This window comes from Leptodactylus fuscus, chromosome 7 (assembly GCF_031893055.1).
Source record: "Leptodactylus fuscus isolate aLepFus1 chromosome 7, aLepFus1.hap2, whole genome shotgun sequence".
Classification (NCBI taxonomy): domain Eukaryota; kingdom Metazoa; phylum Chordata; class Amphibia; order Anura; family Leptodactylidae; genus Leptodactylus; species Leptodactylus fuscus.
The window spans coordinates 116138041-116154608 of record NC_134271.1 but is presented as its reverse complement, the minus strand read 5'-3'; the positions used below and the strand labels follow the sequence as shown (position 1 = coordinate 116154608).

The window sequence follows — 16568 nt, the reverse complement described above, 5'->3', positions numbered from 1 at the left end:
TAATATCTATCTATCTCCTATCTATCTATCTATCTATCTATCTATCTATCTATCTATCTATCTACTATCTATCTATCTATCTATCTATCTATCTATCTCCTATTTATCTATCTCCTATCTATCTATCTATCTATCTATCTATCTATCTATCTAGTAATATCCATCTATCTCCTATCTATCTATCTATCTATCTATCTATCTATCTATCTATCTATCTGTCTGTCTGTCTGTCTGTCTGTCTGTCTGTCTGTCTGTCTGTCTTTCTATCTATTTCTGAGGCGTCTTCTAATATTCTTATCATTTATACTAGGATATATGTTAATCCTTATTATACATGTTCCTCCTGTTTTATACTGAAACTGGCAGAGAAAAAAAGTCCTCCTTAAAGGAATCTTCTCTCTACTGATTTCAGGCTGATTCTGCGTCATTGCAAGTGTGAATCCAGCCTTACATGTAGAAGTCCCTCTTTAAAAAAGGCTCAAGAGAAAACATAGAACAACACCGAGCCATGCATCTGGCACAGCTACTTACACTTGAAAAAGGGCTGGTATAAGCCCGAAACGCGTAGTGTTTTGCCCAATAAAGCCGATTCAAAAATCCATTTGTGGTGGAACCGCATTTCCCAAGATTTGGAACTTCAAGTGAGTCCTCACATATCTGGTCCTTTACACTGCTCTTTAAAAAGGAGGAACATGTATAAGGATTAACATATCCCCTAGTGTAAATTGGGTTTCCGTGTGTAACCCCTATTTAGCCCATTTATGCCGGAGGTTATATTGGTTTTGAGTTCCAATAATGGAAGACTAGGCATAAACTGGTTAAGCAGACAGGATTTCCATCTTTTGGGTCCCCATGTGGACCCAAAGGACAGAAACCCAAATGCTAGTGTGAACCTAGTGTATGTTATTTAGTGATTAGAATAACAACAAATTTCTACAAAAGCTGTCCAAAATTCTAGGCGCACATGCAGTGTCCTATAGGTAACTCGTGTGTGACTCCTATAGTCAGTGGAGTGAGAGGCATACATGTACATGGCCACCTTTCCTATTTGTGGCTGCCATAGGTGCTACCCTGTTCTCAGAGTTGGGATTGGAGCCCTCACCAAATTCACCCTTAATCTGACCCTTCTGCAGAAAGGAAGCATTGTCCATGTAGTTAGTACCAGTCATTGCTTTATAATCATCAATATGATGCTTATAGAAATATTATTTACAGGCCTCTCAATACATTTCCGTTATTATATATTATAAGGGTTTTTTCTCTCGGCGCTATGAAGCGTGGCATAGCCATATTACCAGTCAGCACTGCAGTGTTCATGGTTGCTACCCTATAATAAACAGCAAAATGAATTGTTACTATGTACCATTGTAAAATAGTATGCATATCTGTATTAGATAGCACTAAAGCTATAGTATATAGTGTTTAATAGTACATTGTATAAATAGTGCTGCTATGTACAGTCATCACAGGCAGATAGTGTCTGCCAGAACTTCCATTGGAGACCATTGCATTCACCTTTTCCCTAGACTGATAACAGAGAAGCATTAGTATAGCTCAGCGTTGTAAATGTAGATTAGATTTAAGGTGACGCGTCACAATAATATATATGTTACATGTATGTTGGCTTTATGTTACATATGCTATGCCGGATCCCTTGCCTGGTTTTGCTTTCTTTGTTTCGTCCTTTCTGCGGTTTCCCATTCTCGCTTCCATTCCTTATTTCTCTTCCTACCACTCGGGATTCTGTGTAGGATTAACCCCATAAGGATGAGGAAGGAAGATTATGAGGCACAGGAGAAGCTCTTTGGAATATTAATCAGTTTAGAGCGTTTAATTCTGTTTGACTTTTGCAGACACATTTCTTATTAACCTTCTCTACAAAGCCAATCTTATACTGATCGCAAAGAGAAGCTAAAACCTGTTTCTCCTGTAATTAAAAAAGAAAATACAGACTAAGGTGCCCAAATCATTCCTGCCATACCTAATGAAATTAGGAAGGCGTACATGTAGCCATACATATTGGGAAACAGTATATGGCGCTGTACTGCCACCTCTCTCTACTCTCTCTCTAGTCTCTTATTCTCATCACATTGGCATTTAGAGTCTCCATCGCGGCGGCCGCCTCGTTTTCTATAAAGAAAAGCTCAGAATATTCTTGTTTAGCATCACAAATTTATAGCAAAGTATATGGATATTATGTTACGTAAGTAATACAAAAATTTCCTTTTACAATCTGCACTGTTCAGAAACATGCATTATCAGAGCAATGGTTGAGGGTCTTGTATGCCAAGACCTGAAAACTTCTGTCCAAATTCTTCCCCAACAGCAGATGCGACAATGAAGGGTTGGGCATATTGGTTTTAATGTGCCTGATCCTTTTCTTCTCACGACTGAAAAGCCTTGGGATGTCTGATAGCGGTTTATTCCTTTCTTGATATTAAAGGTTTTTTTGGGGGACTTATCAAGAGTGCGCTCTGTGATTTGCAGGCCATGTGATGTCATGTTCATTGGTCACATTGCTGAATCACAGGACAAGCCCGGCCGGTATACAAATATATGATACTGTGCTTGGTAAATAGTGAAGAGGCTGCAGCATTCACTTCTTCAAACAGCTGATTTTCAATTGAACTATCCTATTTATTTATTTTTCTCATTTATATAGTGCCATCCTATTCTGCAGCGCCTTACAGAGATACTGCCAATGCAGTCCCAAGTAGGCCTTAAAGCGTTGTGCTGTTAAGGACACTTATTCCCTTTTCACAGGACAGGGACTGGAAGTGTCCGACTGCTGGGGCCTGACCACTGGGTCCGCAAGCGTTCAAGTCCCCTTAAATCTTTATTGTGAGTGGAGCTCCATCATGCTTGTGGACCACTGCTCCTTCCACGTCTTTGTTACTGCCAGGACAGTAATTTCCAGCAATGCCTTCAGCCTCATAGAAGACAATGGAGTTTCTCACAGTTGCACTGGCCCTCCATCCACAATGAGATTATAGAGGGACTTTTGCTCCCCTGTTCTCCTGATTGCTGGGGGACCCCACAGGAACACCATCCCCGGTTTTGTGGATAGGGAATAAGTGTCCTTAACACCACAACCCCTTTAAGCCAGCCATATTGTTAGATGCTTGATCAGCCTAAAGTTACCTTGCTACATTTCTCTATATATGTGCCACTTACTTGCAATGAATGAGATAAGGTAGAAAACTACTACCTACCAGACTCCATTGGCAGCAACTTATTTCTTTGAGAACACAAGAATCGGGCAGCTGAAATGCTTCATTGTCTCCCACGGCAAATATGGTGATGGCCACACATTACATGGTTGTCTGAGCCTGGCAAAACTGACAGATTGGACCAACCTACATCTAATATGTATGGACTGCTCCTTTTAAAGTCGCAGTGAGGCTCTATTCACACGAAGGAAAATGGTGAGGAATTTGGTGTGGAATTTCAGTGCTGAAAAAAAGCCTGCCATTGATTTCAATGGGGGGCTAGCAGAAAAAGGAACCTATTGAAGTCAATGGGAGGGTTTTTTGTCAGCGCTTAAATTCCACACCAAATTCCTCACCATTTTCCTCCGTGTGCATGGACCCTGAAGGGTTTAGACTCTATCGAGCACTGCGGTCCTTTAGTTTTGGGAATCTCTGATGGTGCGAGCCTTCCACCCTTTCATCATGACCAGACACTGGTGATTTGGGATGAGATTCCCCTTTAATATCTGTGATAGTTTGGTAATACTCTGCTCGCTTGTCCGTCCAGGGAGCACAGATGGATAAGTACACATACAATTAGTTTACACGGTCCCTCTTTCCTCCCTCCCGCCTCCACTTACAACATTTACTTTCTACTTACATTATATAACAATTAGGTCCCTAAACAAAGTGGTAGTATTTGCCAGAAAAATAAAGCGGTGTTGGAGAGAGCGCCTCATTTGACTAAGAATTACCGGATATTTGATAAGCTTGTGTAAAAATGGAAGTATCCAAATATAATGGTAAACATCTCCTCTTCCACATGGACTGAGGGAGGATTTTCCTCACTGGCTTACTCAGCGGGTGATAATATTTGTGAATGTAATGTAACTGCTCTGAACCTTCACTGTGCAAATATTGAAATCTATCGCAAGTCAAAGGAAGGGAAAGAAATCTGGGATGAGCCGTCGTATTTGCATTGTCCTAATTAGCTTGATTATGTTTAGTTGTATTGCTTTGTGTGCAGCGTGTTGGTTTAACCCATCATCTGCTGCAAAACTATTATTTCAGTAATAGGGCCCTGGCCATGGTTCTGTAGACGGTAAATATTTCTAGTGTAAATGATGTGTGTGGTGAGCGATCTCCTTGCTTACAATATCATTACCTCGCTCATTACTGTATGTTTGCAAGGCTGCCATCCCAAAGTCTAAATGTACTGTCAGATGATGAGGCTGATATTTGGATTGTACGATTTAAAGGGGTTGTATCAGGAATGAACGTGATCCCCCCTATCCATGGGAAATAACTGATCAGTGGGAGTTTCATCCAGCAATCCTGGGAATGGGGTCTCAATTTCTTCTATTTGATGGGAGAAACAGACTAGTATGCCATGATACCTATAGGCCTATATGCTCAGTTATCTCCAACAGTCCCATACAGATAATTATTATAATATAGGTTCCAAAATGAAGTTGCTTTTTTACCTTTTATTCTTTCTTACAGAGCTCGTGAGAGAAGTTTACAGTGCACAGCGTGAAAGAGATGAAGCAATTATGGCGCGGCTTAGACTGGCTAATGAAGAGCGAGATGAAGCTCTTCTGCGTGTCCAGCAACTCCAGCAATACATCAGAGAGTAAGATCAGCCGTCAATGGCGATTTGGCGTTTTTGTTTTTTTTTGTAGATTGTGAGACCCACATAGAGCTCACAATGTACATTTTTCGCTATCAGTATGTCTTTGGAATATGGGATGGAAATCCATGCAAACACAGGGAGAACATACAAACTCCTTGCAGATGTTTTTTTTTGCCCTTGGTGGTATTTGAACACCAGGACTCCAGTGCTGCAAGGCCGCAGTGCTAGCCACTGAGCCACCGTGTGGCCCCCGCGATTTGTCGGGTTTTGTACATAGTTTCTTACTTGCACACAGAACAGTTAGCTTAATTGGGAAACACTGGTTGTCAGCTGTAATGTAATAGACACTAAAGCCCTATGCACACGACCAGGAGTGGGGTCCAAAGAGGGGTCCTATGCCTTGTGTATGAGGCCTAAGAGTAAACCTGTTATTGCATGGAAAGTCGGCAAATATTGGGGGATGGAGCTCTGATTTCTTTATTCATGGGACATATGGATTATTGGGTACTAATAATTAGCAAGGGGCTTGGCAACATTACAAAGTTCTGTTAAAAGACAGGTCAAAACCAATAAAAACAAGGAAAAACACAAATACAAGAAAGTTTTGTCTGGCAGAACTTAATGATTGGGCTGGTAAGTGGTATGTAATGTTCAGGGACTGGCTGGTATTTCGGCCTGATACACCCGCTGCTTATAAAGTCCATGTATCACACATAGCCAGGCCAAGAATCATCCTATATGAGAGAATATGTAGCGATGGCTTTGCAAAAGTGGATTTGTATGGGGGCAGCATTCATAAAGATTGTTTCCCAAATGTATAAGCAGCAAACCATGTAAACTATACACTTGTGTCCCCTCCATTCTGTGATGTTTTCAATTGCATAATATAGGAGTCCTGGTAGGTCTTGTTTTTAATATATCAGATTGGTGGGAATCTGACACCTGGCACTTCCACTGATCAGCTGTTTTCAGCAGCAGTTGGTTCTGGAAGTTTACAATGGACAAAGCTGAAAACAGACGGCTACACCTACTATGTAGTGGCAGTGCCAGGAACAGCCACTGCACAGTGGACAGAGCCATCTCCACTGTATAGTTTTGTGGCTGGCTGAGAACAGCTATTCTCTGGGGGGTGCCAAATGTCGACCCTCCCCGAACAATCTAATATTGATGACCTTTCCTAAGGCCCGGTTCACATCTGTGTTTGAGCCATTCTGTTCCCGCTTTCCTGTAAGCAGTACTTTTCTCTCCGCATTTTTCATGCGGAAACTGAGTGGAAACCACACGGACCCCATTATAGTCTATGGAGTCTGCAGGTTTCCTTAGGTAACCATTTTTATTATGTGTATAGGTTTCTGTTTGGGGGGGGGGTCCCCAAGCATAAACCCATGTGCAGATGTGAATCGGGCCTAATAGGTTTCTGTATTAAAAGCTAAAAAATCATTATAAAGTTCAAGGGAGTCCAAACCTCAATTTAATGTAGAATTTGCGGCTTGACTAGTAAAAAGCCATTCACTCAAGATATTAATAATACCGTAATATTACTCTTCAGTGTTTACTATGGGGAAACCCCTTTAATACTGCACATAAAAGGAAATGGTTAATCATTTTTACAAGCATTTTTGATTCCCTTTATATGGCTTGCTTTTCTTGTTTTCGCATCAGGATACCCCGAGCTTTGTTCATACATGTAGGTCTATGAAAGCATATGGAAATATTGACATGAACCTACAGACAGGTCCCAGACAGACTAAACAATACACAAATTTACCAGCACTGACACCGTCAGATAAACATTGGTTTGCTGGCCTTGAAAGATTGACAGTGCGGGAGACTGAGAAGATCACACACAAACAAATACCATGACAGCAGCCATACAGCAAAATAGCAGCACGTATCCATCAATATGTTAGTCATTGTAACCCTACAGTATATCACACTAATAGGACTAATTAGGTGGCTAGTAGAGAGCCTGAAGCTCCCAATTTTTGTAGAGGATTTACAGTCCATAAAATTGATTCATAACCATTTTGTTACATTCACAATTTGGCACGGTCACTGCTTTACAAATGTGCAAAAAAATTATTTCTGCCTTGCCATAGTCAACAATGGCAGTTTGCTTAAAAAGAAAGATTAAAACACACTAAAACCGCAACAAGTCAATACGGACTAAGACATTTCATTGTGGCATTGCAAAATAAAGCAAAAATAAATTTAAAAAAATGCAGGAGACTAAGGAGAATATCTTCTCCCAATTTTAGATTTTGTAGAAAATTTATTTGCTTTTTTTATGTGTAATAATTCCTTTAAGTAAAGATAAGTAAATAAAACAATAAATGAAATTAATATGAATGAATATATTGAATAGAGATGATCGAATAGTATTCGAAACTGCAGTTCGCCCACTCCTATTCATTCCTATGTGAGCGTGGTGTTCGAAACTAGAATTTCGAATAGTATTCGCTCAACACTAATATTGAACATCATGCAGGTGTTAACATTCTACACAAGACATGTCAAGATCAGAAGAATAAAATTACTTTCATAAACCTAAGGCTGGATTCACACTTGTGCTGTAGTCTCCGACTCTGGTGCAGAATGCGCCTAAAATTGGTGGAGAGAAAAGTCCTGCAAAATGAAAACTGGGTGGAAATTTGGTTGGACCCCATTACAGTCTCTGGGGTCTGCGGGTTTCCGCATGTAACCACTTTTTATAAGCGGACAGATTCTCCATCAATTGCCTCCTCATGTGGACCCAAAGGACAGAGACATGAAAGCTAGTGTGAATCTAACTTAAGAAATAATTTTGTTGTATTTTAGGTTGGTTGGTGCCTTTTGCTTTATCTTATATTGATGTTCCTCGCTTTTTTTGAGAAGTATCAAATAATTCCTCTGCCTCCTGCTTGTAAGAGCTGATTGGGAGATACCCATCACAAGCAGACAGAAGGACAGGCTGAGACAACATCACATATTGAGATTCTGCAGTGTGAGTGAGCATCTTTTTCAGAGATTCCTTTCGTAGCCTCCATTGCAGAGTTTGTAAAATTTCCTGTGAAAATAGTATGAGCATGCAGCACACGTTTTTTTCCAATAAAATGATGGTCACTATGGCAAACCTGATGGATCTCATTATAATCAGTCAGGTCCAACGGGCACCATTGTTGTCTGTATGTGACAGACCTGGGACTGCCTTTATTTTCAGTGATGGAACGCAAAAATGGAAATGCAGATGTTAACTTGGCTAATGGGCAGGGTTGTGGAGTCAGAATCGGGACCAATTTTGGGTAAAGTCAGAGTCAGAAAAAAGTTACCAAATCCAGCTTCAATATGAAGTTACTATATATTTTTTAATTATATTATACATTGTTAATATTGTATAATGAATTAGATTCATAGTTTGTTACATATTTACTGTTGGCTTGTTATTGAATCACCGAGGATCTTTACTGCATCTGTTTGACCATGACTGTCAGCCATTTATAAAGGAGTCAGAGTTAGAGCAGGAGTTGGAGCCCGGCTGTGGAAAAATAGGGGAATCCAGTGGTTTGGCCTACCAACTCCAACTCCACAATTTGGGTTATGGGACAGAAGTTCTATGTCCTAGATCTATTAGAGCAAGTGCAGTATGATGAAACTCTGCAAGCCAGTGGCATCGTGTGAAGTGAGCACGAGGCCTGCATTTTGTTGGTAGGGTGGCTTTTTAAATAAAAAAAAAATCTAACAATAGTGCCTCCTAGTGGTCACATTATGGTCAAATACCACTTCAGCTAAAATCCCTTAAAATGCTTTTGCCCCCATTCATAAGGCATACCCCTATCCACTAAACCCCTAAAAACTTTATCGTCATTTTAACCCCTGTAAATTGTGGATGTTTTGAAGTCATGTGACTTGGAACCGAGTGAAATGTGTAATATTTCTGGGGATCAGAGCAGTGCTTTGTATAGATCATTCCCCCCATTCTTCTGTATGGAAGAAATAAAAAAAAACCCAGTAAGGAAACGAAAACCCTAATTAAAAGCGAAACGATCAATAAAAACATGTGAAGAGCCTGCTTTACTAAACCGCCTCAGCACATATGAAGAACTGATCCCTGTAGCCATATATTGCGGTAAACATTAATAAGTTAACAGGCTGCAGCCGAGGAGAGATGAGCTCGGCATTATTGAAAGATACAGCAGAACAGCTGGCGCCGTAATGCGTCGGGAGTGGAGGGCGTCCCCTGAAGACACTCGCAGCGAAATTACTTCAACTCCCAAAGATTTGGAAAGAGAATTCATTTTGCTTCTGAATTGAGGAGCAAGTCTTTGGCCACTTAGCGCTTCCCTCTCTCTTCTTGTGTTTTTCCCTTCACGACTTCTCATTGTCTGTTTCTGTCTTGTTTAGGATGGAAGATATTAACCCTAAGGAAAGTGACATGGTAAGCGCTTGTCCCAAGAGACTTCTCGCTACTTTTTGTTTTCTGTTCCTGGATTAGGCCCCTGCTTAAATGAGTTTGGCATAGATGTCCGTACCCCAGGAGCCTCCTAGACTCAGTACTCAGTATTACTGGTGGATTATACTTTTCGGTATAATATACTCAAGTTACGGATACAGCAGTGCTAAACTTGTTGAAGTTTTTTGGGGGTTGTATTGTTGAGTATCAAGACAATTTTAAGGGTTTTCCAGGTATTTGGAAAAAAGAAAAGGATACTTTTAACTTGAACATAAAAAATCTAGTAATGTATGTTTGCCATAATTTCATATATAAATAATAAATACATTTTTGTAGCTTGAATTGTATCTCCTGTTTCAACGTTTCATAAATGAGTAATACATGTGAATATAAGAAACTGTGTAATGAGATCTATTTCCTTCAACACTTATTAAGCTGTTATTCTGCTTGTTTGCATTACATCCTTCTCCGTATTCAGCCTCACACACAACTCTATGGAGAGGGGAGGGGTGGAGTAGGAGGCTGCTGGCTAGTTTATTGATTTATTTTCTGTGCACTGGAAGCCTCTTCTCTATAAACCTAGTAGTGTTAAAAGATCTCAGAATAGCAGCAGCAATTATTTAACTGCCTTTTCTAGAATAGTCATCCAACCCCTCCCTTCTTCATAGACTAATATGTAGAAAGTAACTCAGCGTGAAGAAAACATATTTCTTTCATAAGATGTATTACAAAGTTTCTTATTTTCACCTGCACTAGTCATTTATGAAAAGTGGTTCATAACTACAGGTATGCCTTAAGCATTGGTTATCTATTATATTGACTACTATTTGCAGGACCAGACTAGGCAGCTTCACTAATATAAAATTACAGTTCCCAGCATGCAGTTTGCATGGTATATCATTTACATTGCACATGTGTCGTCAAATAAAATTGGAGAGCATTTACGGTTAGGGAATGTAAACAACTGTGCAGCACATGCACAAACTTGGCATTGTAGTCGTGGATTAGTGGCCCTATGGAACTATAATGTGCCATGCAGAACAAAGCATCGAATACCATACTGCCCTCCAAAAGTAAACCAAACTAGCAATAGATACAGTCTACAGTCTAGGTCCGTGATGGCGTACCTATGGCACGGGTGCCACAGGTGGCACTCAGAGCCCTCTTTGTGGGCACCCATCTGTGGCACAGATCATACTGTGTGGAGGCCACTGTGGAGCATATTGTACTGTGTGCGGGCCACTGGGGAGAAGATTATACTGTGTGTGGTCCACTGTGGGGCAGATTGTACTGAGTGGGGGCCCTTCACTATTTACATCACACAGTACCTAGTTTATAACAGACATGATATCATTATAGGTCATAATAGCATTGCGTGGTCAATATAAAATAGATCTGTAATGTAAATAGTGAACATTAATTGTTCAAAATTATACCAAATGTGGTACAAAATAGTTTCTATAATTGAAAGCTCTGTAAAGCCCCATTCACACGACTGTATTTTGCGGGTCCGTAATTGTCCGCACTTGTGGATCTGCACAGTATTAAGGTTAACTTGATGTGTTGGCACTTTGCAATAATTTAGTGGGTTTTGGGTTGCAGTTTGGCCACTTGGTCTCTAAAAGGTTCACCATCACTGGTCTAGGTCATACCCTGTGTCCTGAACAGAACTAAAGCACATATTTCCCTCTGTCCTACTGCACTAAATCAACCAGATGATGGGCTGTTTACATCACAGAGAACAGAATACAATTGTAGCAAGCACTAGATTCTGGAAATATTAGGTCAATATAGATTGCAAAGAAGAAAATAAAAATAAAGTTTCCATTCACTGACTTCAGTCAAAAATCTAGAAAATAATATTTTTTCTGATTATTTATGGCATATGTTTTGAATAGCACGCACCCATAGGAATGAATGGAAGCGGCCGGCATGCAGACTTTGCCGTCGGCCCGGCCACCTAACCCCCTGCGTGCCGGCCACATCCATTCATTCCTATGGGTGCGTGCTATTGGAAACTGGAGTTTCGAATAGTACTCGCTCATCTCTACAGGTAAGACTGGGTTCATACCAGCGATTGAAGTCCGTTCGGTAATTTAGTTCCCCTTTCTGCTTAAAAAATGCGGAGAGAAAAAGCGCTGCAAGGAGTACTTTTTTTTCCACATTTTTCGCCCTGAAACCAAGCTGAAACCTGGCGGACCCCAATTTAGTCTATGAGGTCCGAGGGTTTCCTTGGGTAACCGCTTTTTTAAGTGCATTAGATTCGGGGAGTCCCCAAGCGGACCCCCCAAACCGAAACACGAACGCAGATGTTAAACTAGCTCAAGACATGTATATTTACTGATCATGTTACTTGCAGACTTTACAAGAACTGCTTGATAAACTGGATGAAGCAGAAGATGGCGCAGACATTGTGCAGAACGGGGACCTTATATTAGAGCATATAAGGAAGAGCCAAGAAAGAAGAGAGGAGATCACCGCTGAAGAAATGGGTGCAGTCATAATAGAGCGGGACACAGCACGTGCTCAGGTAACTGGTCCTCATCTGTGACTATTATTTTCTGTAGATATGATCAGGTAAAAGAATTTACCCCTTAAAAAGAAGCTGTTCTCAACATACTATGTAAAGCTGATAAATGAGAATATCATTCTCGAGGCTAGCTGAGATCATGGGTGTTCAAGCATGTACTATGGCAAACACGTAATTGGGTGAAGCAAGTGTGATGCTTAAAGGGGTTATACATGATTTCTGTCTTTATGGCCTATTCTTAGAATAAGCCATAAATATCTGATCAGTGGGGGGGATAATAATAATAAATTTTATTTATATAGCGCCAACATATTCCGCAGCACTGTACAATTTGTAGGGTTCAAATACAGACAGAAAGATACATTACAAAGAAATAGTCCCTTCACACAATGGGTCTGAGGGCCCTGCTCCCAAGAGCTTACAATCTATGAGGTAGAGGGGGTGACACAAGAGGTAGCAGGGGCGGCATTGCTTATACAGTGGTCAGACAATTTTGTAATAGAGGTGACTGTCATTATTACACAAACATAAAACTTTGTGAGCCGTCACCTGTCGTGTCCTTTAACATGTGGATGTTGCTTGGACATATAAAGTTAGCATGATATGGCATCATATCATGTGGGGAAATGTGGGAGCTGGAACAGAGAATGGTTAATTTTAGGGATTCTAATTACGGTACGGAAGGGTTTACATTAGGAATTGTGATAGGCCTGTCTGAAAAGATGTGTCTTTAGTTTGCGCTTAACGCTGTAGAAATTGGGAGTTAATATGATTGTCTGGGATAGAGCATTCCAGAGAAGTGGTGCAGCTCGGGAGAAGTCTTGTATATGAGCGAGGGAGGTTCTTATAATAGAGGATGTAAGTGTTAGGTCATTGAGTAAATGGAGAGTACAGGTTTGGCGATAGAGATGAGGGAGGAAATGTAGGGCAGGGGTCGGCAACCCCTGGAACGCGTGCCAAGAGTGGCACTCCTGGCATGTTTCACTGGCACGCCAGCAGCACAGGACCTGCAAGAATTACATGAAGTCGGAGTGTCCCTTCAGTGCTCTGCTAGAGCTGAGGCATAAGGACACTCCCCTTCTCTCACTGCCCTCCAATGAGAGGGGTGAAGGAAACCCAGGAGGTGGAGCTTAATCACTGTGGTCTCTGCCTGCTATAGTGATAGCTCCTGCCGTCTACATCCCTGCAAAGGCTCCCCGAGGAGAGGAGAGCTGCTAGCAAAGTGAAAGTGAAAAAACACAGGTACATGTTGAGTTATTAATGTCAGGCATTTGGGGTTATTAGTTTAGTGTTAGTAACTCCATGTGCCTCACATTAATAGGAATTAACCCCATCATGTCCCTCACATTAACCCCTGTGTGCCTCATATAAAGGTTACTAATATGTGAGACATATGGAGGTATTAATAAAAGACCTCAATAATGAAGATACTTAATTATTACCTCCAAGTCTCTCACATATCAGTAACTCTTACACAGGGGTTAATGTGAGGGACATGATGGGGTTAATTGCTATTAAAATGAGGCACATGGAGTTGCTAAACTATAATACACATGACCGTACTTTTATCTACAATTGTGGATAAAAGTATGGACCTGTACATTTTAATGGGCCCGTACACGTAGATCCTGTTTTTGTGGCTGTGTGTCCGGGCCAAATTGAAGAGCTGTAAAATATAGAGCAGGTCCTATATTTGTCCTATACCTGTCTGCATTTGCAGCCCTGTCAATTTATTTTTAATCTATAGGTCAGTGAAAACCATATTCGTGCCATTTCTGTGCAGGAGGCCTAAGGCTGAAGCCCCACATTGCGGAAACACAGCATTTTTTTGCTATTTTGCTGCAGGTTTTTGAGCCAAACTCAAGAATGGCCACAAAAGAAATGGGAAATATTTAGGAAGCTTTTTATATGTCTCTCTTGTTCTCAATACACTTGAGCTCAGAAAAAAAACACAGCAAAATATGCAACAAAAACCGCCGGTTTTTCACAACATGGTGCCTCCGCTTTAGGCTAAGGCCCCATGTCGCAGAAATAAAGCTTTTTTTATTGCAGATTTTGTTCTGGTTTTATGAGCAAAAGTCAGGAGTGAATTGAGCAGAAGAGAGAAGCTTAAGAACTTCTTGTATATTCCCATTCCTTCTGTAGCCATTCATGGCTATGGATCAAAAAAACGCAGCAAAATCTTCAACAAAAAAACTGCATTTCCACAGCGTGGGGCCTTAGCCTTAGGGTGTTTCTTTTTGGGTAGTGACACCGTGTACCCAGGTGCTCCTAAAGCCAAATCCAGTTCCTGGGCACCAGCACTGTCATTTTGGTGTAAGTGTGACACCTATTAATGTGGTTTAGCTGTTACCGGAATTTCTTGTGCGTGGAGAGACACCATGAAGCGAAGTCCAATGGTGGGACACACTGGTGAGGGATTGAAGAGCGGGGAGTATCTGTTTTGTTTTTTTAATCAGCTTTCATCCCCAGACACCACCTATAACACTTGGCGTTACTAGAGATTTGTGATGTATAAGTGAAGTGTACCAAGGTCATGGCTTCAGTTACATTGCACAGCCATTGAGCATTGCTATACCTGCTCAGTTAATCTTCCGCAGTCTATCCAAAGTCTCCTCTGATCAACAGCTCTTGGTGAATGGACTTCCAGCTTTTAAGGATATTCTGTACCTTAAACCCTCCATTTTTTAAGTGTTACCAGAAGGGGGCAGTATTTACATCTGCCTCATATACATAACAAGTATTACAAAGATGAGCTATGAACTAACATATTTCCTGAGATCTCTAGAAGTACAAGGATTTCAGTATGTAGCAGAGGCTTAGCTGGATGGGACAGTTTAAGGCTACCCATTCTACCCAGAAACACCACAGTATTCCACAAATGCCCCTTTTTGCATAATCCTCACCCCTTTGGTGCACAGTATGGGTATAGGGGAGGAGTGTGTCACTGACACCAAATCAGAAGTCAATAACGATAGGACCTCAGAGTCGCTATGCACGGTAGAGAAAAGATGGACTTAAGATGGACTTAAGACCCCCACATAGGAGTGGACGACTGACTTTTCCTATGTAGAGCACATGCATGCTTTGTCAAGACCAACATATATAAGTGGATGGTTAGAATGGACAAAGAGCCAGGTCAGGGCATATTCATGGCTGGGTTGGTGAACTACCAATCCAGGAATCCATGTCAGCATACAGGGATCAGAAGTGAGTTTTTTGGGGGAAGGGACACAAAATGAAATCATTGCAAAAGAGAGCAAAACGTAACTCTGAAGAGCAGAGAAGAGAGATTGTAGATGAATAAAAACAATTATTTTTGGGTTCCTATTGTTTTGCCCGAATGATTGGAATTGATAAACTCATCAGGACTGTGGAGTTGGTAAGCCAAAGCTCCGACTCTTCTATTTTTCCATAGCCGGACTGTAACTTCTACTTCCCTGACTTCATAAACTGGTGACATCCATAGTCAGAAGCAGTAGACCTCCTTCATCTTGATTACCGTCCTATTAAAGTAAATATGTAACAAACTGTGCGTCTCATTCTAGGGGTTTCCTTGGCCTTTATAGTTAATGATCTATCCATAGGATGGGTCATAAATTTAAGTTTTGCGGGGGTCAGTCACCCAGGACTGTTTGATGCAGGAATGCTGCTTTTGCTTCACAGACCACATGACATAAAGTTCATTGGTTACGTGGCCTGGTCACAGCTCAGTCCCATTCAAGTTAATGAGCTGAGCTGCAATACCAAGCACAGTCGCTGTACAAATATATGACAATGTGCTTGGTAAGTACTGAAGAGCTTGCAGTGCTCATGCAAAAACTACAACCTCAAACAGCTGATCGGCTTGTATGTTCTCCCCGTGTTTGCATGGATTTCCATCCCATATTCCAAAAAAAAAAAAGACATACTGATAGGGAAAAATGTACATTGTGAGCTCTACGTGGGGCTCACAATCTACATAAAAAAAAACAAAAAAAAACAAAACAGCTGATCGGCTAGGGTCCTGGGCATCAGACCCCCGCTGATGTTTAAGTAATGACCTATCCTAAGCATAGGTCCTGGAAAATCCCTTTTAATTATATAACAACGATAAATGTATAATACTCGAGTATATGCTTGAGTATAAGCTGAGTTTTTCAGCACAGTTTTTGTGCCGAAAAAGTATTCCTCGGCTTATACTAGAGTCATTACGGTAGCAGGCCAGGAACGTAGACCCCGCCCCAACAACCACCACCACCGCTCCATCACACACCGGGTGACGTGGCCACGTAAGCTCAGGCCCGCATCGGCGTGTGTCTGCTTCCTGGTGTGCTAGCAGAAGTACCGTATGTACTTCTGCAGTTTGAAATGTACAGCATTGCCACGGGCCCGGCACCCGCTCGGTGTCTGTATGCCGGGTCTGGATGGGGTCATAGTAACCAGCACCTCCGCTGTAACTCTTACAGCGGTAATGCCGGAATTTGTGCCTGCAATCAGAGAACGCAGGCATGAGCTTCGGCATCTCCGCTGTAACAGTTACAGCGGAGATGCCCTCAGGAGATGTCCCCCCCCCCCTAAAAAAAAAAAAAAAAAAAAGATTAAAGTTAGCCTTGGGGCCGGTCCCCACCGGCCTCATACCTTTTAAGTTGCAGGCCGATTCCTGCGCAGCGAGCTCGCAGGAGCCAACCTGTTCCGATGACAGCCAGGAGCCTACTGAAGGCTCCCAGGCCTGTCATCACTATATTACTATTGGGGCTGGTCTATGACCCTCCGCAATAGTAATGCATAGAATCTCCCATAGACGAC

General features: G+C 41.5%; 1 protein-coding gene across 3 annotated transcripts in view; it reads left to right on the top strand.

Annotated features, from left to right (window-relative positions):
- The window catches only part of MIPOL1 (mirror-image polydactyly 1), a 287947-nt gene that overhangs the window by 122337 nt on the left and 149042 nt on the right, over window positions 1–16568 (top strand). For all 3 annotated transcript variants that reach the window (XM_075282901.1, XM_075282899.1, XM_075282900.1), the window contains exons 6-8: window positions 4692–4821; window positions 9202–9235; window positions 11610–11780. In XM_075282901.1, the coding sequence (XP_075139002.1) occupies window positions 4692–4821; window positions 9202–9235; window positions 11610–11780 (335 nt within the window). The remainder of the gene's footprint in view (window positions 1–4691; window positions 4822–9201; window positions 9236–11609; window positions 11781–16568) is intronic.